Source organism: Saimiri boliviensis, chromosome 2 (assembly GCF_048565385.1).
Source record: "Saimiri boliviensis isolate mSaiBol1 chromosome 2, mSaiBol1.pri, whole genome shotgun sequence".
NCBI classification, from domain to species: domain Eukaryota; kingdom Metazoa; phylum Chordata; class Mammalia; order Primates; family Cebidae; genus Saimiri; species Saimiri boliviensis.
Window position 1 is genome coordinate 113,674,791 of NC_133450.1, and position 18,566 is coordinate 113,693,356.

General features: G+C 53.9%; 1 protein-coding gene across 8 annotated transcripts in view; it reads right to left on the reverse strand.

The window, feature by feature from the left end:
- The window catches only part of BAHD1 (bromo adjacent homology domain containing 1), a 29,140-nt gene extending 17,711 nt beyond the window's left edge, over positions 1-11,429 (reverse strand). For 3 of the 8 annotated variants that reach the window (XM_010346220.3, XM_010346222.3, XM_010346219.3), the window contains exon 1: positions 11,005-11,094. In XM_010346220.3, the coding sequence (XP_010344522.1) occupies positions 11,005-11,035 (31 nt within the window). In that variant the 5' untranslated portion in view covers positions 11,036-11,094. Of the gene's footprint in view, positions 1-9,640; positions 9,771-9,915; positions 10,275-11,004; positions 11,095-11,219 lie in introns of those variants that run through there. The other 5 variants (XM_010346224.3, XM_010346223.3, XM_039462935.2 and 2 more) reach the window with 5 other exon arrangements.
- Positions 11,430-18,566: the final 7,137 nt, after the last annotated feature.

The following is an 18,566-nucleotide window of genomic DNA, read 5'->3' on the forward strand; positions in this document are numbered from 1 at the left end:
CAGCCTTCCCCAAGCAGCTACCCAGGAATGGCAAAGAACACATGTTGGTTCAACCACCGGGACATTCCATGGACCAACAACTCAGATTTCTAAAATGGCTTGCCAAGACTACAGATGCTAGCTCCAGTCCTGAACAGAAATTGGCCAGCCAGGCCAAGACAGAGCTCTAACCTCCTGAATGAACCAGCCGTGAGGAACAAGATCCAAGACCAGGCCTCCCCCATACTCCACTAGCAGGAGCAGAATCGCAGGGCAGATTCTATCAGAGTTATGGGCACCCTACCCAAATATCACTCACCTAACTAGTTAAGTGGCTAGTGCCAACCCCAATAGGATGCCACCTCTATGGGACAAGTAGGCTCTATCTTCCTTACCCGTAAATCCCACCCACATGACTTAATAAGAACTTAATAAAGTGAAGATCTGGCTGTCCACCTGCCCCACCTTGTATAACATCTTTACCCTAGACTTAGAACTCCAAATTCTCCTCCATCCCCAGGAGTCCACTGTGTATCTTCAATTTAATACACCACGCAACAGGGTTACAAAAGAAAATCTCTTGTATTTTCATGGCACAACCCTCCTTCATTACCATCCTTTTTCTTTCTTTTTTTTTTTTTTTTTTTTTTTTGAGACAGGGTGTTACTCTGTCACCCCGGCTGTAGTGCAGCGGCACAATTATAGCTCACTGTCGCCTAGAATTCTTGGGCTCAAACAATCCTCCTACCTCAGCCTCCCGAGTAATTGAAACTATAGGCCCACAACACCATGCCTGGCTAATTTTTAAATTTATTTTTATTTTTGTAGAGACAAGGTCTCACTATATTGCTAAGGCTGGTCTCAAAGTCCTAGCCTCAAGTGATCCTCCCATCTCAGCCTCCCAAAGTGCTGGGATTACAGAAGCCACCATGCCTGGCCTCTTCCTTTGTTCTCTCCCAACTTGCCCTCAGGAAAGCATTCCACTGGCTGGCCCTAAGCCATTAAGCAAGTGAATGTAGTACTACAGACACCTGCATCAAGACAAAGAAAGTCAAAGATAGGTGAAATCAGCAGCAAAGAACTAGAGTTAGCCGTATTAGTCCCCAGATGCCCTAAGTATGCAGGATCAGAAATTTCTGATTTACTACAGAGGTGTCTACTGTAAAAGGATGGCCAATGTTTATTAAGCACTCACTATGCCCTGGCAACGTCCTAAGCACACTATATTCACTATCTCATTTTATCTTCCCAACAGGCTTATGAGCTAGTTGTCACCATTTCATCCTAATGAGGAAAAAAAACAGGTACTTTTTTTTTTTTTTTTTTTTTTTTTGGAGAAGGAGTTTCGCTCTTGTTACCCAGGCTGGAGTGCAATGGCGCGATCTCGGCTCACCGCAACCTCCGCCTCCTGGGTTCAGGCAATTCTCCTGCCTCAGCCTCCTGAGTAGCTGGGATTACAGGCACGCGCCACCATGCCCAGCTAATTTTTTGTATTTTTAGTAGAGACGGGGTTTCACCATGTTGACCAGGATGGTCTCGATCTCTTGACCTCGTGATCCACCCGCCTCGGCCTCCCAAAGTGCTGGGATTACAGGCTTGAGCCACCGAGCCCGGCCAAAAAACAGGTACTTTAAGAGTTCAAAGGAGATGTTGGTGGGAGTGGTGGCTCACACCTGTAACCTATTAATTCTAGTGCTTTGGGAGTCCAGGAGTTAGAGCCCAGCCTTGGCAACATAGTGAGACTCTGTCTCCACAAAAATAAAAAATTAGTTAGGCATGGTGGTGTGTGCCGGTAGTCCCAGCCACTGAGGAGGCTGAGGTGTGAGCCTAGTAGGTGGAAACTGGTGAACCATGATGGTGCTACTGAACTCCAATCTGGATGACAGAATTAGCTTTTTTTTTTTGAGATGGAGTTTCGCTCTTGTTACCCAGGCTGGAGTGCAATGGTGCGATCTCGGCTCACCACAACCTCCGCCTCCTGGGTTCAGGCAATTCTCCTGCCTCAGCCTCCTGAGTAGCTGGGATTACAGGCACACGCCACCATACCCAGCTAATTTTTTTGTATTTTTAGTAGAGACGGGGTTTCACCATGTTGACCAGGATGGTCTCGATATGTTGACCTCGTGATCCACCCGCCTCGGCCTCCCAAAGTGCTGGGATTACAGCCTTGAGCCACTGCACCCGGCCCCAGAATTGGCTCTTAAAAAAAAAAAAAAGAAATTTCCATAATCCTGCTGGGACTGAGGAGAGAGGCAAGTCATCCCGGTGTCCACACTAAGGCCCACACTTCCTGCACTGCAACACATTGCCTTTACTTAGGGCCTCATAGGACAGCTGCTGGATCACAGACCAAGATGCAAGGTCACTTGCATGTTCAGTTTTATTTTCCTGTGCTTTAATTATTGGACTTGCACATTCAGTTTTATTTTTCTTTGCTTTAATTATTGGCGTTACCACACATTAGTTTTTCTGCCACAAAGGAATTGAAGATGTACTCCAATTAAATGGCACCTATGGGCTAGAACACAAATAGAATTTAAAAAAATTTTTTTGAGGCCGGGCGCGGTGGCTCAAGCCTGTAATCCCAGCACTTTGGGAGGCCGAGGCAGGTGGATCATGAGGTTGAGAGATCAAGACCATCCTGGTCAACGTGGTGAAACCCCGTCTCTACTAAAAATACAAAAAACTAGCTGGGCATAGTGACACATGCCTGTAATCCCAGCTACTTAGGAGGCTGAGGCAGGAGAATTGCCTGAGCCCAGGAGGCGGAGGTTGCGGTGAGCCGAGATCGCGCCATTGCACTCCAGCCTGGGTAACAAGAGCGAAACTCCGTCTCAAAAAAAAAAAAAAAAAAATTTTTTTGAAACAAACTTTTTTTTTGAGACAGTCTTGCTCTGTCACCCAGGCTGGAGTGCAGTGGTGCTATCTCAGCTCACTGCAACCTCTGCCTCCTGGGTTCAAGCGATTCTCCTGCCTCGGCCTCCTGAGTAGCTGGGACTACAGGCGCCCGCCACCACGCCCAGCTAATTTTTGTATTTTTGATAGAGATGGGGTTTCACCATGTTGGTCAGACTGGTCTTGAACTCCTGACCTCATAAGCCACCCGCTTCGGCCTTCCAAAGTGCTAGGATTACAGGCTTGAGCCACTATACCCGGCTGAAACAAACATATTTTATATCCTAGAAAAAGGTGAGATGCTAAGAAGTCTGGGCAATGTGTGGGAGAGCTTCAAAAATATGTTGTCCTGATTTTATAGTAAATCCAGAAAAAGGTAAACCTCCCCCGTGCATCTATCCATATCTCGTCTCAGGTGAAATTCCCTTCCTCCAGCCCAGACTGCAATGAAGACTAAAAACTGGTCATCATGTTCTAAGCAGTCATTTTTTTTTTTTTTAAGATGGGGTTTCACCCTGTTGGTCAGGCTGGTCTTGAACTCCCGACTTCAGGTGATCCACCCACCTTGGCCTCCAAAGTGCTTGGATTACAGGTGTGAGCCACCACACCTGGTCTAAACTGTCATCTTAACATGCAAAGACATATTAACTGCCCCTTGTCTACCTCTCTCTGGGCCAAATAAATTCAAGTCTTTCAATTTCTCTGTAAGATCATCTCAGTTATTCAATCCTTTTTGTAATTCTTTTTTACATTCTATCCAATGTGGAAGCCTCTCCAGGCACAAAGCAGGAGACACCCCTTACTACTGAAGAAAGCCCTGCTGGCCCTGACTATGGTAGAAATGTGACTTCACCCCTCCTTCTGGCATGCTTGTCAGGATCTCCTGGCATCAGGTGGCACCTTAATAATGCCTTTCCCACGATTTCTACAAAGGTCCTCTAAAAACCAAATTCAACTCTAAACCACCTGGCCACGTGAGAACGTGATTAACAATTATTCCCAAACACCGTGGACAGGTTAACTAGAGTTGAGAAGGGTCTGTGGGCTAACCCTCTCCACTGCATGCAGGAAGCTGACAAAGCTGCACCAATGGGGGCTAGGAGTCCCTAAAAGGCACTGGAGATGGAATGAAAGTAGGAGCCATCAGTACCACTCCAGGTGAGATCCCCGGGGTGAAGAGAAAGGCAGAAAAACGGGTCCCATTCTCCTTACCCAAGGACAAGGGGTCAAAACACCTCTCTTCCCCAAACCCACTGGAAAAGGAATACATGCAAGAAAAAATATTGAGACCCAGGTTCCTGTCTGACATTAATAATACTAAGAAAAGTCTGGCCCGGCACGGTGGCTCAAGCCTGTAATCCCAGCACTTTGGGAGGCCGAGGCGGGTGGACACGAGGTCGAGAGATCGAGATCATCCTGGTCAACATGGTGAAACCCCGTCTCTACTAAAAATACAAAAAAAAAAAAAAAAAAAGTAGCTGGGCATGGTGGCACATGCCTGTAATCCGAGCTACTTAGGAGGCTGAGGCAGGAGAATTGCCTGAACCCAGGAGGCGGAGGTTGCGGTAAGCCGAGATCACGCCATTGCACTCCAGCCTGGGTAATAAGAGCAAAACTCCGTCTCAAAAAAAAGAAAAGTCACTTGTTTTTTTCATTCAGCTAACTTGGTCCTAGTGCTTGGAAGTAAGCTCACAATTCAAATCAGGGAGGCTGAGGTGGATTGGGCCTGTAGAGAATCTTAAAGACAATGTGATTTTTTTGTATGTGGGGGACACTGAGTCAAGCAAATAACCATCCTTGCAGGTGTTTCCCACTGGGAAAAAATGAAATCTGATGACCCTACGCCCAACCACAGGGACACAACACAAAGTCCTGGATGTGACTGTACCCAGGGGCCTGCTTACCAAGTCACCTGGGGTAGGACACCAACACCCCTGTTGGAACCTCAGGGCTGGGCCAGTGCTCAGTGGAAGTGAAGGTGCTTGTCAGGCTGCCTGGCCTTGAGCAGACCATCTGGAGCCTCACTGCTGCTGCTGCTCTTCCTCCTCCTCCTCCTCCCTTTTAGCCATTTTACTGCTCATTAGTGGCAGTACCAGGAGGTGGGCAGGAGAACATAAAGGAGCTGAAATTCAAACCAGCCCATTTTACACCAGTTAGGTGCCTCCCATAAAACAGGGCAAGATCTCATCATCCAAGACCTCCCTGTCCTCTGTCCTGAGGAGGTCTAAGTAGCCTGAGGGGTCAGCAGCTACAGAATCTCTGGACACCAGGATTAGAAGGCTCACCTCCAATCATCATGAGCTCTTGACTACACATGGTATTTTCCGTCATTCAGGGTTAACAGGCACTTCCAGCCATGAGCTGGCCCATCATGCCAAGGCCAGGAAACCTGCAGAGTGGGAGTTCTGGGGCTGCCCTCAGAACCGAAGCACACTCTCCCTGTCCCTCCAAAGTCCCCAGCACAATGGCAAGTTCATAAAGGAAGTAAGCCTTTCCAGACTGTGCTAGCAAATTCCCATAAATACTTGGGCCAGGGTAGTACTGCTTATGTAAAATGCTTCCCCATTGAGAGATGCTGCTTTATTTACATTCTTCACAACCCATTCATAAAAAGGAGGCCCTTTAATGTTGGGTCTGTTCGTATAATGCTCCATAAACTCGGCAGCTTTGCCTGGCAGCCTCAGTTCAACACAGGCTACTTCTCAACTCCAGAGACTTTTTTTCCTTAAGTTTTTTTTTTTCTCTTTAATGACTCACCTTGCGACAGGGTGCTGAGGCCAGATGTTGCCGAAGCAAGGCCAAGAGGAGTAAGAACAGATAAAATGAAAACACACAAGTCCTCCTGGATGCTGGAACAGAGAGGTGGGGAGGAATGAAAATAATTTTGAAGATTCCCCATAGAACTCCAATTTGAAGTATGTATGCTAGGAGGCGGAATTCCTTCCAGGTTTACTAAAACTTCCTTTCTGGATGTCAAATGCTCCCCAACTTGTACCTCTAACCAGAGAAGGTGTGAAAGGGATTTTTTTAAATCCAAAAAGAAAAGATAGAGGAGAGTGTTCTCTGGTTTTTAATTTGCACTGGAGATGAATAAATAAACAGAAAATCTCTGTTTCTTGATAAAAGTGTTCCAGGGCTGCTATCTCCAGGAGGGGCACGATTTGCTCAGAGTAAAGAAACTCAGGCAATCCCCAGAAAGAGAGGAAGGACTGTGTTCTAGGACACATAGTAAACGCAGCTGAGGAGCTAAGAAGAGAGCCCAGGAGATGCATTCTGAGGTAGCTTTTCTCTTGCTACAGTGAAGGAGGAGGGAAGTAGTAGGGATATTTTTTTAATTGATGGGGGAGCGGTCTGCATTGCCATGGCAACCGTGAGGGGTGGCCTTCCCTCGAAGAAGGGAACTGCTGGTCCATTAATCATCAAACTGGGGCACAAAAGGGAGGTTTGGGGGAAAAGGGATGGATGCAGAATATATTTTTTCACTATTTAGCCTTTAACCAGTCATCAGTTCTCTTTCCCGTTTCCCCCACGGTCCAGGGTTGATGGTGAACAAAAACAGGGCCCTGAGAGAGCTGGGATTGTAGCTTTCCTTCATGATAGGTCCAATGTGAGACTGATTGTGCCTCTTATGTTGGCGATGCCCCCATAAACACCTCTTCCAAACCAGCCCCAAAAGTCCCATCTATGGGCCAGACCCGGGAGTATTTTTCATTTCTGCACTCAGAATCATGTTTTCTCCCTCATTTGCACCCGGTTTAAGAAGAGAGAAAACATATGGATTCATTTAGCATGGACAACAAGGAAAACTGCGTAAGAGCGGCAAAGCCGAGCAGAAAGAATGGTCCAGTGAGGTAGGAGGAAAACAGGATTACAGCCCTTGTCCAAAGTCTATATGGTATCACATAAGCAATTCACAGGACTCTTCACCAGAACTATTAGAAACAGCAGCTAAATTTCCCATTTAGAGCACCTCAAACATGCCCTATCCATATGCCTTTGACAGAAGGAGCTAGAAACCTCCAAGGAGTCTAATATGAGCATTTCTGGAGAAGCTGAAAGGAAGGTCTCCCCCTTGTTCCTGCCTAACTCAGCAACCAATCACATTTATTCATTCAACAAAAATGATGTGCACAGCTCTGTACAAGAAAAACCAGAATATTCACACACACACACACACACACACACACACATTTAACACTCATACTGTTCCTGTCCTTAAGAAATTTCCAACCTACAAAACCACTCAAGAGGTACCATGTTAGAAAATCCATTGTCATGAGCTCAGACGCAGATGACTATGTTGGCCTGAAGTGGCGTGAGCAACAACAAGACTAAGGACAAGTGCGATTCAAGTGGGAGTAAAGGAAGGGGAGTGGCAGGAGTGAAGATCCAGGGAAAAAATGTGCATGGTATGGCTAGGGAAGAGCTAGAGGGGACACTGCCTAGGGTCAGACTGCAAGGAAAAGGGAGCCATTGCAAGTTTGTGGGAAGGAGAGTGACATAGGGAACGGGTATTTTTGGAAAAAAGATCTGGTAACTGCATACAGACAGCATCAGAAGGGCCAAAGGAAGCAGCAGGGACAGGGAGGCTATAACAACAACACAGGCCTGCCAGGGGGACAGCAGGGCAACAGAAATGAAGAAAGAGAGGGAAATATCAAAAATAACTGAATGACTAGCTAAACTCTCTGAAGCAAACCCTCCTTCACACCAGATCTTACTGGCATGAGCCTCCTGGCAGGTAAGAGCCCTACGAAAGTGGGAAATGCTATTTGGGCAACCCCCCTTCATATTCCAGTGGCCAGACCAGGTCACCCCCTTCTGACTGCCACCAAAAGAAATCATATACTGTGTGGCCTCACAGAACCTACAAAGACCTTGAGATTCATCATCATCCTCTGGATTTTAGACATGCAATCAAATTATCTCAGAACAAACTTTAGCCTCCTAAGTGAAGTAATGCCTCCCTTTCCTACAAGCCTCAGCTCCATACAGGCTGGGGTCTGGATCATTCTAAGGAAGTACATGGGGAGTGGTCATGAGTAAATTCCCATGCCCATGCTATCCCTATAACAAAGCAAACAAGCAGCTTTCCCAGGTAGGATTACATCTAACCACAGTTGAGAGCAACTTCTAACCAGCCCTACCTGAGGTGAGACTCGAACTCACATTCAGATTCTCAGCAAAATCCACATTCTAAAACAGCTGGAATTTCCCTGTCCTTATGACCCCAACTCTTCCTTTGGGTGTGGGGTTCACATGGGGTGGGGGCAATGGAACTGTGAATCAGAGTTTTTACAAGCGGATAAACAGCATACATTTCACAGCTGGTCACTGGCGGATTTGGAGGCACTCACACCTTAAGCCAGTGTTTCCTAAGCATACTCCAAGCTGGCTAAGGACAGTGGTAACCCTCTAAAACATGTGGTCCATCTGGACCCTTTCTTTCCTTTTTTGTGGAAGATAGCGAGGTGAAGAGACTGGAGAGAAAAGTCTCGGGTGACACAAAGTAAATGGACTAAAACCTTTTTATTTCATCATTAAATTCCTGCCTGGATTTACAAACTCAGCTACTCACTTCTCTAGGTGGGTTCCTTAGTGTCTAAGGAAAAGTGCTGGAGGCAGCTGTGGAGGGCTGGCAAGAGCCCACTGAGGGGATGTCTCTTCTCCTAATCCAACTAGTCTTCTGCACTTCTAACACTGTCGACAATGGACAATGAAGAGATGTCCCAGGTGGGGTTAGACCTCTGCCTGTAAGCAGACTCTGCCTGCTGAAAACCCCTCATTCTTGACAGGCTCTAGAGCTGCTCACCCGGTCTGTCCCCTCGGTGAGTAGCAACCCAGTCAACACCGGCCAGGGCACACCATGAGCACACCCCCCCACCCCTGCCTTTCGGCCCCGGGCGAGTCGACCCCACTTCCCAGAGCCGCGAGGCCAACAGCGAGCTACTAGAGCAGCGAGCCAGTGCCGCAGCTCCTCCAGGCGGGCGCCCCGGCCCCCGCAGTCGCCGGGGCAGAGTCCGGCCCCGTCGCCCGCCCCTCGGAGTGGGTGCCTCGGACCCGCTCCCCTCCCCGACGCCACCACCTGCGCCCGCTCCGGCGCCGCCTTTGTCCGGCGCTTCACTGCCGAGCGAGCCCCTCGGGCCCGACCTGACCCGGCCCCCAGCCCCAGAGGAGAAGTGGCGGAGCCAGCAGGGCAAGACCAGGCCGGGCCGCGAGCACGGGGTCCCGCTGTCACTTGGAGGCGGTCTGACAACTTCGATTCCCCCCGCCCCGGACTCGGCCGCCGCCCCGCAAGGTCCCTGCCGGGCCTCCCGCGGCCCACACTCGCTTTTCGAACCGGTCCCCTTCCGTCTTCGGCGCCTCCCTTCCTCTCAGCCCGATCGAGTCGGGTCTACACTAGCACCCCCTACCTCGCCGCCCCCGGCCCGCCGCGGCCCTCATCCCCAGCCCCCATCCAGCAATAACCGGTCAGCTCCTAGCGCGGGAGGGCGCCCCCCACCCTGAGCGGGCGATCCCGCGGCGCCGCCCCCGGCCGCGGCCCCTTGCCTCGGGGACCGCGATGGGGGAGGGGGCGCGGCGGGGGCCTTGCCGCCCGCGCACTCGGAGGCGAGCCGGCTCCGCGGTGGCGAGGAAAGACCGGCGTCCTCCCGCCCTCCGCAGCCCGGGACGCCCGCGCCGCCGCCGCTCGGCCGAGCTGCCACCCTGCGGCCGCCACCCACCCCGCCCCCGGCCTGCAAGGCGGGCGGCCCCCGGGGGCTGTCACCTCGAGGCGCGCCGCGTTCCCCGATGGCGGGACCGTAGTGCCGGACCCAGGGGAGGGCGGCGGCGCGAGCGGGCGGGCGGCCGCACCTGCTTCGCGTCGTCCGTCCGTCCGTCCGTCCCTTCCCGGGCTGGCGGGGGCGGCGGCACGGCGCGCTCGGCGGGGCGCGCTGACGGGCGGCCGGTCCTCTCCCCCTTCGCTCCCCTGCCTACCTCGCTCGCTCCCTCCCTCCCTCCAGTTCGCCCCTTCCCCCTCTTCGACCCTGGCCCCTGACTCACCAGAACGGGCGGCGCGGACGGCACGGCTCTGGGCGCCCGCAGGCCCCGGCCGGGCTGGAATCCGGCGGCTGGAACCCCCCGGGGGCGCTCAATTCCCGGGCTCCACGCTGCTGCGTCAGCGCCTCCTCCTGGGGGCCGGGGCCGGGCGGGCGGAGCGGGGACCGCGGCCGGGCGGGGCCGTCGGGGGGGGCGGGCGCGCCTGGCCGGGGCGGGCGGACGGCGGGGGCCGGACGGGCGGGGCAGGCAGCCGGACGGGCGGGCGGCGGGGGCCGGGCTCCGGGATCCGCTACGCCGCTCGCGGTTCCCCCACAAACTCCCCGAGAGCGGAGCCTCCGCCGCCCTCCTTCCTGCTTCCTCGTCCCCGGCCAATCAGCAGCGCGCCCCTCGGCCAGCTCCGCCAATCAGCCGCCCCGCCCTGCGCTGGCTCCGCCAGCCAATCCGGCCCTCGGCTCCCCCTCCTGGTCTCCGACCAATCAGAACCGTGGGTCGGTCGTCCCAACGCAGGGGGCAGCACGAGGCGGCCGGGGGAGGCGGTGCGGGGAGTGGTGGGGCCTGGGGGGAGGGGTGCGGTGCCAAGGGTGGTGGCAAGGGGTGATTTTCTTTGCCGGCTTCTTGGATTTTTCTCTTCGTCTTCAGAACCTGAGCCAGTATCCCACAGTGACTCGACCCCAATCTCCCAGCTGCTAGCCCCCCCCGGAAAAATCTTAACTCCCCCCGCCCTGGCCGTCACCCCTCCACATCCCCTTTCCCCTATATCCTCCTCAGCACGCGCTGGAGAAAACTGCGGGCCGAGGAACACCCCACCCTTGCCGAAGGCTGCTGCCCCCAGGGCAAAGCTTCGGGAAGACCAGCCGAAAATAAAGCGAGAACAGCCCCCCTTTCCTGCAGAAAGGGCCCCAGACTCCTGCGAAAGGGCCCCGACTGCTGAGAAGCCCCTCCCGCCCTTGCCTCATCTTTCCGACTTCCCTGCCTGCCACGTCTCCTTTCCTTTCCAGCAAGGTCGGTCCTGGCTCGGTAACCCCTCACCCGCATCTCTTTTTCCTCTTTCTGCCCTTCACCTACCGCCCCCAACCCCAGCTCCTCATTCACCCTCTTCAGAAGCAGAGTGTGGAGCCCTCATCCATTTCCAGCTGACAGCAGAGCCTGGTCTGTGAGTCCTTGACACCCACACACCCTCTTCCACCACCGCAGGGAACATCAGAGCTCTCCGGGGGAGGGAGAAAGGGGCGGGCAGCTTGACAGGCGCGGCTGGACTCCCTCCCTCGCGTCCCCAAGCTACAGGAGAACCAAGTGTAGACACTTACCTGGTTTCCCCCTAGTCACCGAATGCTGTGGCTCGGTTTCTCACCCCGCACAGACGTGCCTTCCCAAGCCCGAACACGCTCGCGGGGTCAGTGGGGTGGGTGGCACGGCAGGCTGAGGTCACAGAGAGAGATGGGAAGTCCCTGTTAGGTGCGGGAAGGAGCTGTGTCTTGGGCACCTAGTGGTGCCGGAGCCCGCCCAGGAGTTCACTTCACTAAGCCCGGGATATGCACACAGTAGGTTCTTGAGAAATGCTGAGTTCACCCCTGAACAAAGCCTCATTCCCAATTCAGGCGGGGGAGGGGAGCTTTAGGAGGTAAAAGGAGCAGCGGCAGAAAGGGTAGTGTCAAGTCACCAGAGCGCTGGAGCAGCCCAGGGAGGGGCTGGGCCCAGGAACGCCTTGGGCAGAGAGAGGCACCCGGAGTGCTGAGGCTGCCCAGGCAAGCAAGGAAAACCCAGCGTTGGAGTGTAGCCCAGGGGCTTCGGAGGGGCTCTTCCTGCACCACACACAGCGCCCAGCCTTTCCTAGACCTTGGGACTCCAGCACTCACCCAGGCAGCCTTTTAAGACAATCAGAGCTGCTAGCCAATATGGCTGGGAAACAACCCCCCCAGAAGCAGTTCCCCATCTGCCTCCAGAGCTGTCAGAGGGGCCCAGACTGTCTTTGCTGCTTGGGGGGACACGTTTAAAGGAGGGGCCCCCTTAGCAGGGAAAATGTGTGAATGGAAGCTGAAAGCTAAGACTGTGGCACAGAAACGTCTCAAAGGGCCATGTTCTCCCACTGCCACTTCTCCCACCTCCCACCCTTGGGGAAGGCAAAACCTCCAAAGCTGTAAAAGTAGGACACAGAAAGACTTCTCCCCTCTTTGGACTGGACAGAGGTTCCCCGCAGCGCTCCCCGCCCCCAACACACACCAGGCCAGCCCTACTTGACGCCATCTCACAGAATTCCCCCTTTCCCTGTCGCAGTCTGTCCCCTGGGCAACTCCATGGTGGCCCCCACTCCTCATCAGAGATTGGTGGTGGAGGGTACAGCAGTGGTGGCCACTGGAGCAGAGTGATGCTACAGGCCAAGGCAGAGAAGAGAGGCCGGGCTTCTGTCTGCAGCCCACGCGGTGCTGACCTTGGCAGCCACGTCAGGCCTGATAACAGACAGGGATGGAGGCCAGGAGGGTCAGAAGAGAAATTTACCTGGTGGCAGCGAAGGAGACCCAAGTGGCAGGAAGCTCACAATTAGCCAAGGAAATGGTGGTAAGATGAGGTGGCAGGGCTGGGTGGTTTCCTTATATTGGCATCAGGGGGTCCTGGGGTGAGTAGGGGAAAGTTGTCTTATCTGGGGTCTCAGTAGGAGGGAAAGGAAGGAATACTGACTGGAAAAGAGGCAGGGTAGTCATGACAGTCCACCCCACCAGCGCCTGCCCAGCAGCTGGAGGAGTTCTCCCTTCAGAACCTCCCGTGTGGGTGGCTGTCTCTGCTGCCCCAGGAGGCTCTGACTGAGTGGGCTATGGTGTGGGGACACAGGCTGGCTAAAGGCACTAAGTGTTCCTCCTGTGCCAGCTCACTGAGCCACCTCTGTCCCCCCGTCCTCCCTATTGCTTGTGAAAACAAGTCAGCAAAGAAGAGGCCAGGCGCGGTGGCTCAAGCCTGTAATCCCAGCACTTTGGGAAGCTGAGGCGGGTGGATCACGAGGCCAAGAGATCGAGACCATCCAGGCCAACGTGGTGAAACCCCGTCTCTACTAAAAATACAAAAAATTAGCTGGGCATGGTGGCGTGTGCCTGTAATCCCAGCTACTCAGGAGGCTGAAGCAGGAGAATTGCCTGAACCCAGGAGGCAGAGGTTGCGGTGAGCCGAGATCGCGCCATTGCACTCCAGCCTGGGTAACAAGAGAAACTCTGTCTCAAAAAAAAAAAAAAAAAAAAAAAAAGAAGAGGCAGGGCTACACCCTGCCTGTCCCCCAAAGGGACCTTTTGGCCTCTCCAAGCCTCCTTCACCCAACTTTCAGAGACCTCTGTGACTGGGCCTCCCTCTTTCCCAGACCAAAGTCCTTCCACAGCTGGAAAGGGCTCCACCTCTTCCTTCTGTCCTGTAACCTTTTCTGAGTGAATGCTGCCCCCACCCCACTTCACTGGGCAGCTGTGCCAGTGCCTGGGGCCCATCACTCTTCCTCTCCCTGGCATGTTGGGCAGCCCGGAGGTTCCTCACTGAAAAAAGGTTTTGGCACTTGGTCTAGAAAGAGGAATGGGTCCATCAGGTCTCCAGAGTCTTCACCGGGCTGCTGCTAGGCAGGGACTCTATCCAGACACCTCCAGATCCATTCGGAAGGGTTAACTGCCTCAGAGGGAGATGCCGGAGAGGAAAACATCCAGGGCCAGGGCCAGGGCCAGAGAGAACACGCGGCGCACCCCTCCCCCACCACACACAACCAGACTGACAGCCGGGACAGACTGGCTGCTCCCCCATCTCCAGTCCAGCCCCAGCACCTCCCCGCCACTACCCCCCGGAGTCCCCGAAGACCGCCTGGCCTAAGATCCAACCACCTGGCACCAGGCAGGGCACCCCAAAGGCAGGGCAGTCCCTGCCGTGGTGGCAGTGACCACTTTCTCCTCCCTCCAGCCCGTGCCCAGGTCCCACCTTCTTTTCTGGAGGTGGGGCAGCTCTTCTTCCACCCCCCAGAGCACCTGAAGTCTAGGTTCCAGCAACACTTACTGAGCCACCTGGCTTCTCAGTCCCACTGGACGAACTGAACGGCAAAGCTCTTTGGGGGAGGGACGCCAAGGCACCAATTAAATGCGGCAGCAACACTTGCCCCCTCCCCCATCATAGGAAGCCCCCGGGGGTGGGGGAATAAAGAAAGCTGGACTTTTATAGTCCTTTTGCTGTGACCCACTCCCTCTTAAAGGGATTGGAACACCCCTCCTTAAAGGGATCTCCAGAAATTATTTGCCCCCAGGCAAATCCTAGTGCCGAAGTCTGGTCTTTACCTGCTGGGGCCCTCTTCCCTAGGGATGGGGAGGCAGAAGTGTCCCCCTGACTCTTGAGCTGTAGGGGCACGGTACCCTCTTGCCACCAAGGAGCCAGCTGTTGAGCGCCCAGCGAGGAACAGGACCTCTCCCTCCCCTAAAGGCACCTACTACCCCGGCCTTGAGGGTGAGGAGATCCCGGTGGGGAAGGGGCTGTGTGGGACTCAGTCCCTGCACAAGAAGGAACAAGGGGGATACATGCGCTCAGACTTCGGGGAACACATGTCCATGGTGCTGTGTCCAAAACCCCCATCTGCCCAGCGCTAGCCTCCAGATTGCCGGCCAGGGGACGTCTTTGCAGTCTGCCTCTCCCCGAAAAAGCTGTTTCTGCATTCTCTTTCCCGTCCTCTGAATCCCGTCACCTACCCTCTTTGGGGCCCCAGACCTTTCTCTTGGGGTGCATTCTCTGCCCCTCACCCCAGTCGCCTTCTATGCAGCACCAACAACTGCGGACTACACCCTATTTCAGGCTCTCTCCAGCCCTAATCAGAGTGTCCCCGGGATCCGTCTCACCCGCCCACCCCTCAACTCCCGTCAAGGGGGTGGGGGATGGGCACCCCCGGCTCCCGGGAGCCCCTCAGAGTCGCATCTTCGCTCTCGGGCTCACTCGGCCCCCAGTCTCACCCGGCCTCTGGGGCTGCAGAGTTCAAGGAGGGGTGGGTGTAAGTGGGGGAGGAGGTGTCCGAGGGCAGTCCAGCCTGAGAAAGGGACAGAGTCGGAAGCGGGCGCTCACTGAAGCCACCCCCCCGCCCCTCCTCCCTTCGCCGAGGCAGGGTCGGCGCAGCCAGGGGAGAGCTTCCCGGAGGCTCCGGAGCCCGCCAGGGCCCCCGCCCCAGCCACTCCCTGGAGCAAAGGCTCCCCCTAGGGCTGGAGCTCCGGAGCCCTCCCTCCCGCAGCTGCGGCAGCCTCAGGCTGAGGTCAGGCTCCACCTCCTTTCTCCAGAGGGAGAGCGCGGAAGGTTGTTTGTTGTTGGGGTGTGAGAGGGAGAAGGTTCGAGATCACCTGGCCCGGTGGGCACGGCTCCGGAGCGGGAGCGGGAGCGGGAGCTAGGCCGGGTGGGCTGGCTTGGGCAGGAGCCAGCCGCAAGGACGAAGGACTCCCCTCGCCCACCCCCAGCCCCGGCTCCGAGCCCGCGGCCCGGCCGCCCCCTCGCCGCGTCCGAGCTTGGTTCTCCGGCCCTCGTGGGGTGCCAGGACGCCCCAGAGGGCCTGTCTTAGGGTTACCACGGGGAGCTAGGCTTTCATGCTCTCCAGGAGCTTGCAGCTGGGGGCTGCGATGGGTTGGGGCTAGAGAGACAAGTAGACAGAAAACAGAGTGATAACTTTATGACAGCAACACGTAATGGCTGCTGAGGAGGAGGGAAGGCTGCCAGGGTCTGGTCTGCCCTGGCGAGGGGCTGGGGTGAGGTGCTGCGACGTTCCGGGAAGGGGCTAAGCCAAGAGCGGAGCCTGAAGGAGCAGGCACTCTTCGGGCAGAATGCCATAGGTGGGGGAAAGATGAGGACACCCTAGGCGCAAGTACCAGCTTCAGCAGAGATGCAGAGCCATGGTACGGGGGTGAGGCAGGAGATGAGGCTGGAGAGGTGGATAGGGCCATCTAAGCTTTGTAGACAATGCCAAGGAGCTCTGTCCCAAAGCCGTTGGAGAACATGGGAGGACTTTGAGGAAAGAACGCTTCTGGTGAGATCCGAGAGGCAAGTTGGGGGAGCAGCACGCGGGGTGTGAGTTCAGGCAGGAAAACGTTGCACCTCACTTCCCTCGCAGTGCTCACCTACCCCAGGGATGTCTGACCTTGGGTCTCGCCTTCCCTCCCAGGTAGGTGTTGGGCGGAAAGGTCTGCCCTGGGGGGAAAAATAGTCCTCGTAGCGCCGCCCCCAAGCCCAGCCGCTCCTGCCTGCCGCCAACGAGGGGCTCTACCTTCTCTGTCCCCGGGGAAGAAAGGGAGAGAGCCCCATGCCCCATCTCCTCCTTCACCTGCTAAGATAGGCAGCCCTCCCAGAATCTATGCCATTTCCAGAGCAGCGACAAGAAAGACAAACATGGGGACGAGCTTCCCCCTCTGGGTACTTTTTCCCCACCCCACTGGAGACCAACCTTCTGGCAGTGGACGTTTCTCATGAAAATCATACAGGAACAGGGGCAAACGACATCCTGTATTGGTTTCTCATTCTCATCCCAATCCCAGTAGGAATATGCAATTACTGTTGCCATTTCATAAATTAGGAAATTGAGACTTAGAGCCATTCGTGCCTGGCCTGAGCCACACAGGTTCGGCTTATACCCCAGCGGGATTGTACCACTTGCCCAAGCCCTCAGTACTGACTTCTACAAGCTTGGAGAGGCTCACCCACTGGACATCCGAGACCGGGGATGGCCAGGTTCAATAGGAAGGAGTGTTGGGGGTGTCAGTGACGCCTCATGCTATAGCCCTACCCCTTCCTGTGAGCCTTTTCCCATGACACCTGGAAGCAGATTCCCTGGGGCTTTTCTTTGCGGTCTCCAGCATAGGTTATGCCTATTCATACTTGTTTATGGGTCTCCCAGACTCCTCCAGAATCCTCATCCTCAGAGTCTCAAGCCTGACTTCCTGGAAAGGTCTCCCAAAGCCCAAGTCTACCTTGCTCTCTGCTGCCCTGAACTCCACAGGGTCCAAGCTGTCTCCTTCTCACACATTCCTGACCATCTGCTGCTTTGCCTGTAAGTCTTTATTTATAAGACAATAAACCCCTGGAGGGCAGGCCTATGGCTTTACCATCCTCTTTATGGCTTTCTGTGTGTCTAGTACAGTCCTGGCCCCAAGAAAAGATGGCATTCTAGGTCTTTCATAACTTGGTCCCAGGACACACAGCCCTCTACCTCTCCCCTTTCACAGGCACACTTAGGCTCCCAAACTAGTAGCCTTTGAGCAGAATTAAGCAGGCAGACAAGTTCTGCATAACTGTCTATGGGGCTTTCAAAAAAAATAAAAATTAGGGGCCAATGCTGAAATTTTTGGAGATTTAAAATAAAAACCTAGGTTTACAGTTTCTCTTGGAAAAAAAAAAAATCTGACAATTTACTACCCTTGGGTCACAATTTCACTTGCTAAGTAGCAAATGCCATCTTTATGGGGAAGGCATGCTCCGGTTTACCACGGTCCCACCTTGCCCACATGGGGCATTCATGGTACCTGAGTCCTGAAGGTTCTCAGGTGTGTGATATTTGCCCTGCATTGTAGCCACAGAGACATGGATGGGTATTGTGGTGCAGGCCTTTGGAGCGTCTAGTTCCCTTGAACCTACTCAGAGAGCCGTGTTGCATTCTCAGGCCAATCTCTCATAGTACCTTCATTATTGCTACAGCAGGAGATGTTTGCTGAGAACACTCGAAGATCCATGGGTTCAGGCTAGAGATGAAAAGAGAAATTAGCCATGGTCCAGAGTTTGTGGGCTCTTCTAGGTGACTCCTGAGAACATGGCATGATACCAGGCAAATAGTTGCCCGATAATGTTTGGTGAACTGAATAGTAAACAACTAGTAAATAGAAACTGAATGGATAAATACACAGAGAGGGGAAAATCATTCCAAGAAGCATGACATCTCTGTGGTGATCTAGGTTTGGGTTGCTTGAGACTTCAGCTTCCAGGGTCACCTCCTTCACTGTTAACGTAACATGTGTCTGCTCAGATATCAGATTGGAGTATGACTTCTCCCCTGAGGCACTCCTGACACTGTGGACTGGAAGTCCAGGGTGCATCCACTATGGTTGGTTCCTTTATTCCAGACCTGCAGACCCCTAGAAAGATGAGGAAATCCAGATCTGGAATGGGCAGTGTATTGAGAGCCTCTGAAGCTGGCAGGAGGTCCCGAGGGGGCAGGTGTGTTACAGAAGGCATGAACAGGCACTCAACATACGTTTCTTTATTTAATCCTGAAGAACTCTGGTCGGTAAATGTATTCTTAAATTTACAAACAAATGAGGAAACTGAGACCTGGAGAATCTGACTAACTGCCCAAGATCACATAGGCATGGAGTGGCTCCAAAACCTTTGCTTTTTTTCATAGGGCATTTAGCATATAAAATAGAAGTCTAGCCCTTTATAGGTCTAAAACCTTTATTCTTTCTATATTTCACACAGTGTAGTGGTTAAGAATGCAGACTTTCTGAGTAGAGTCCTGGCTCTACAGCTTCTTAAAACATATAAAGGATTCAGAATAGCACCTGAGTTAGCCAAGTGCCCCCAGAACATTAGCTATTGTGTATTTACTTCATCATGCCCATGATGCCCAATCTGGCCATGCCTGGAACCTGCCTTGCTTCCATTCTGGAATGCAGTCTTCCAACCCT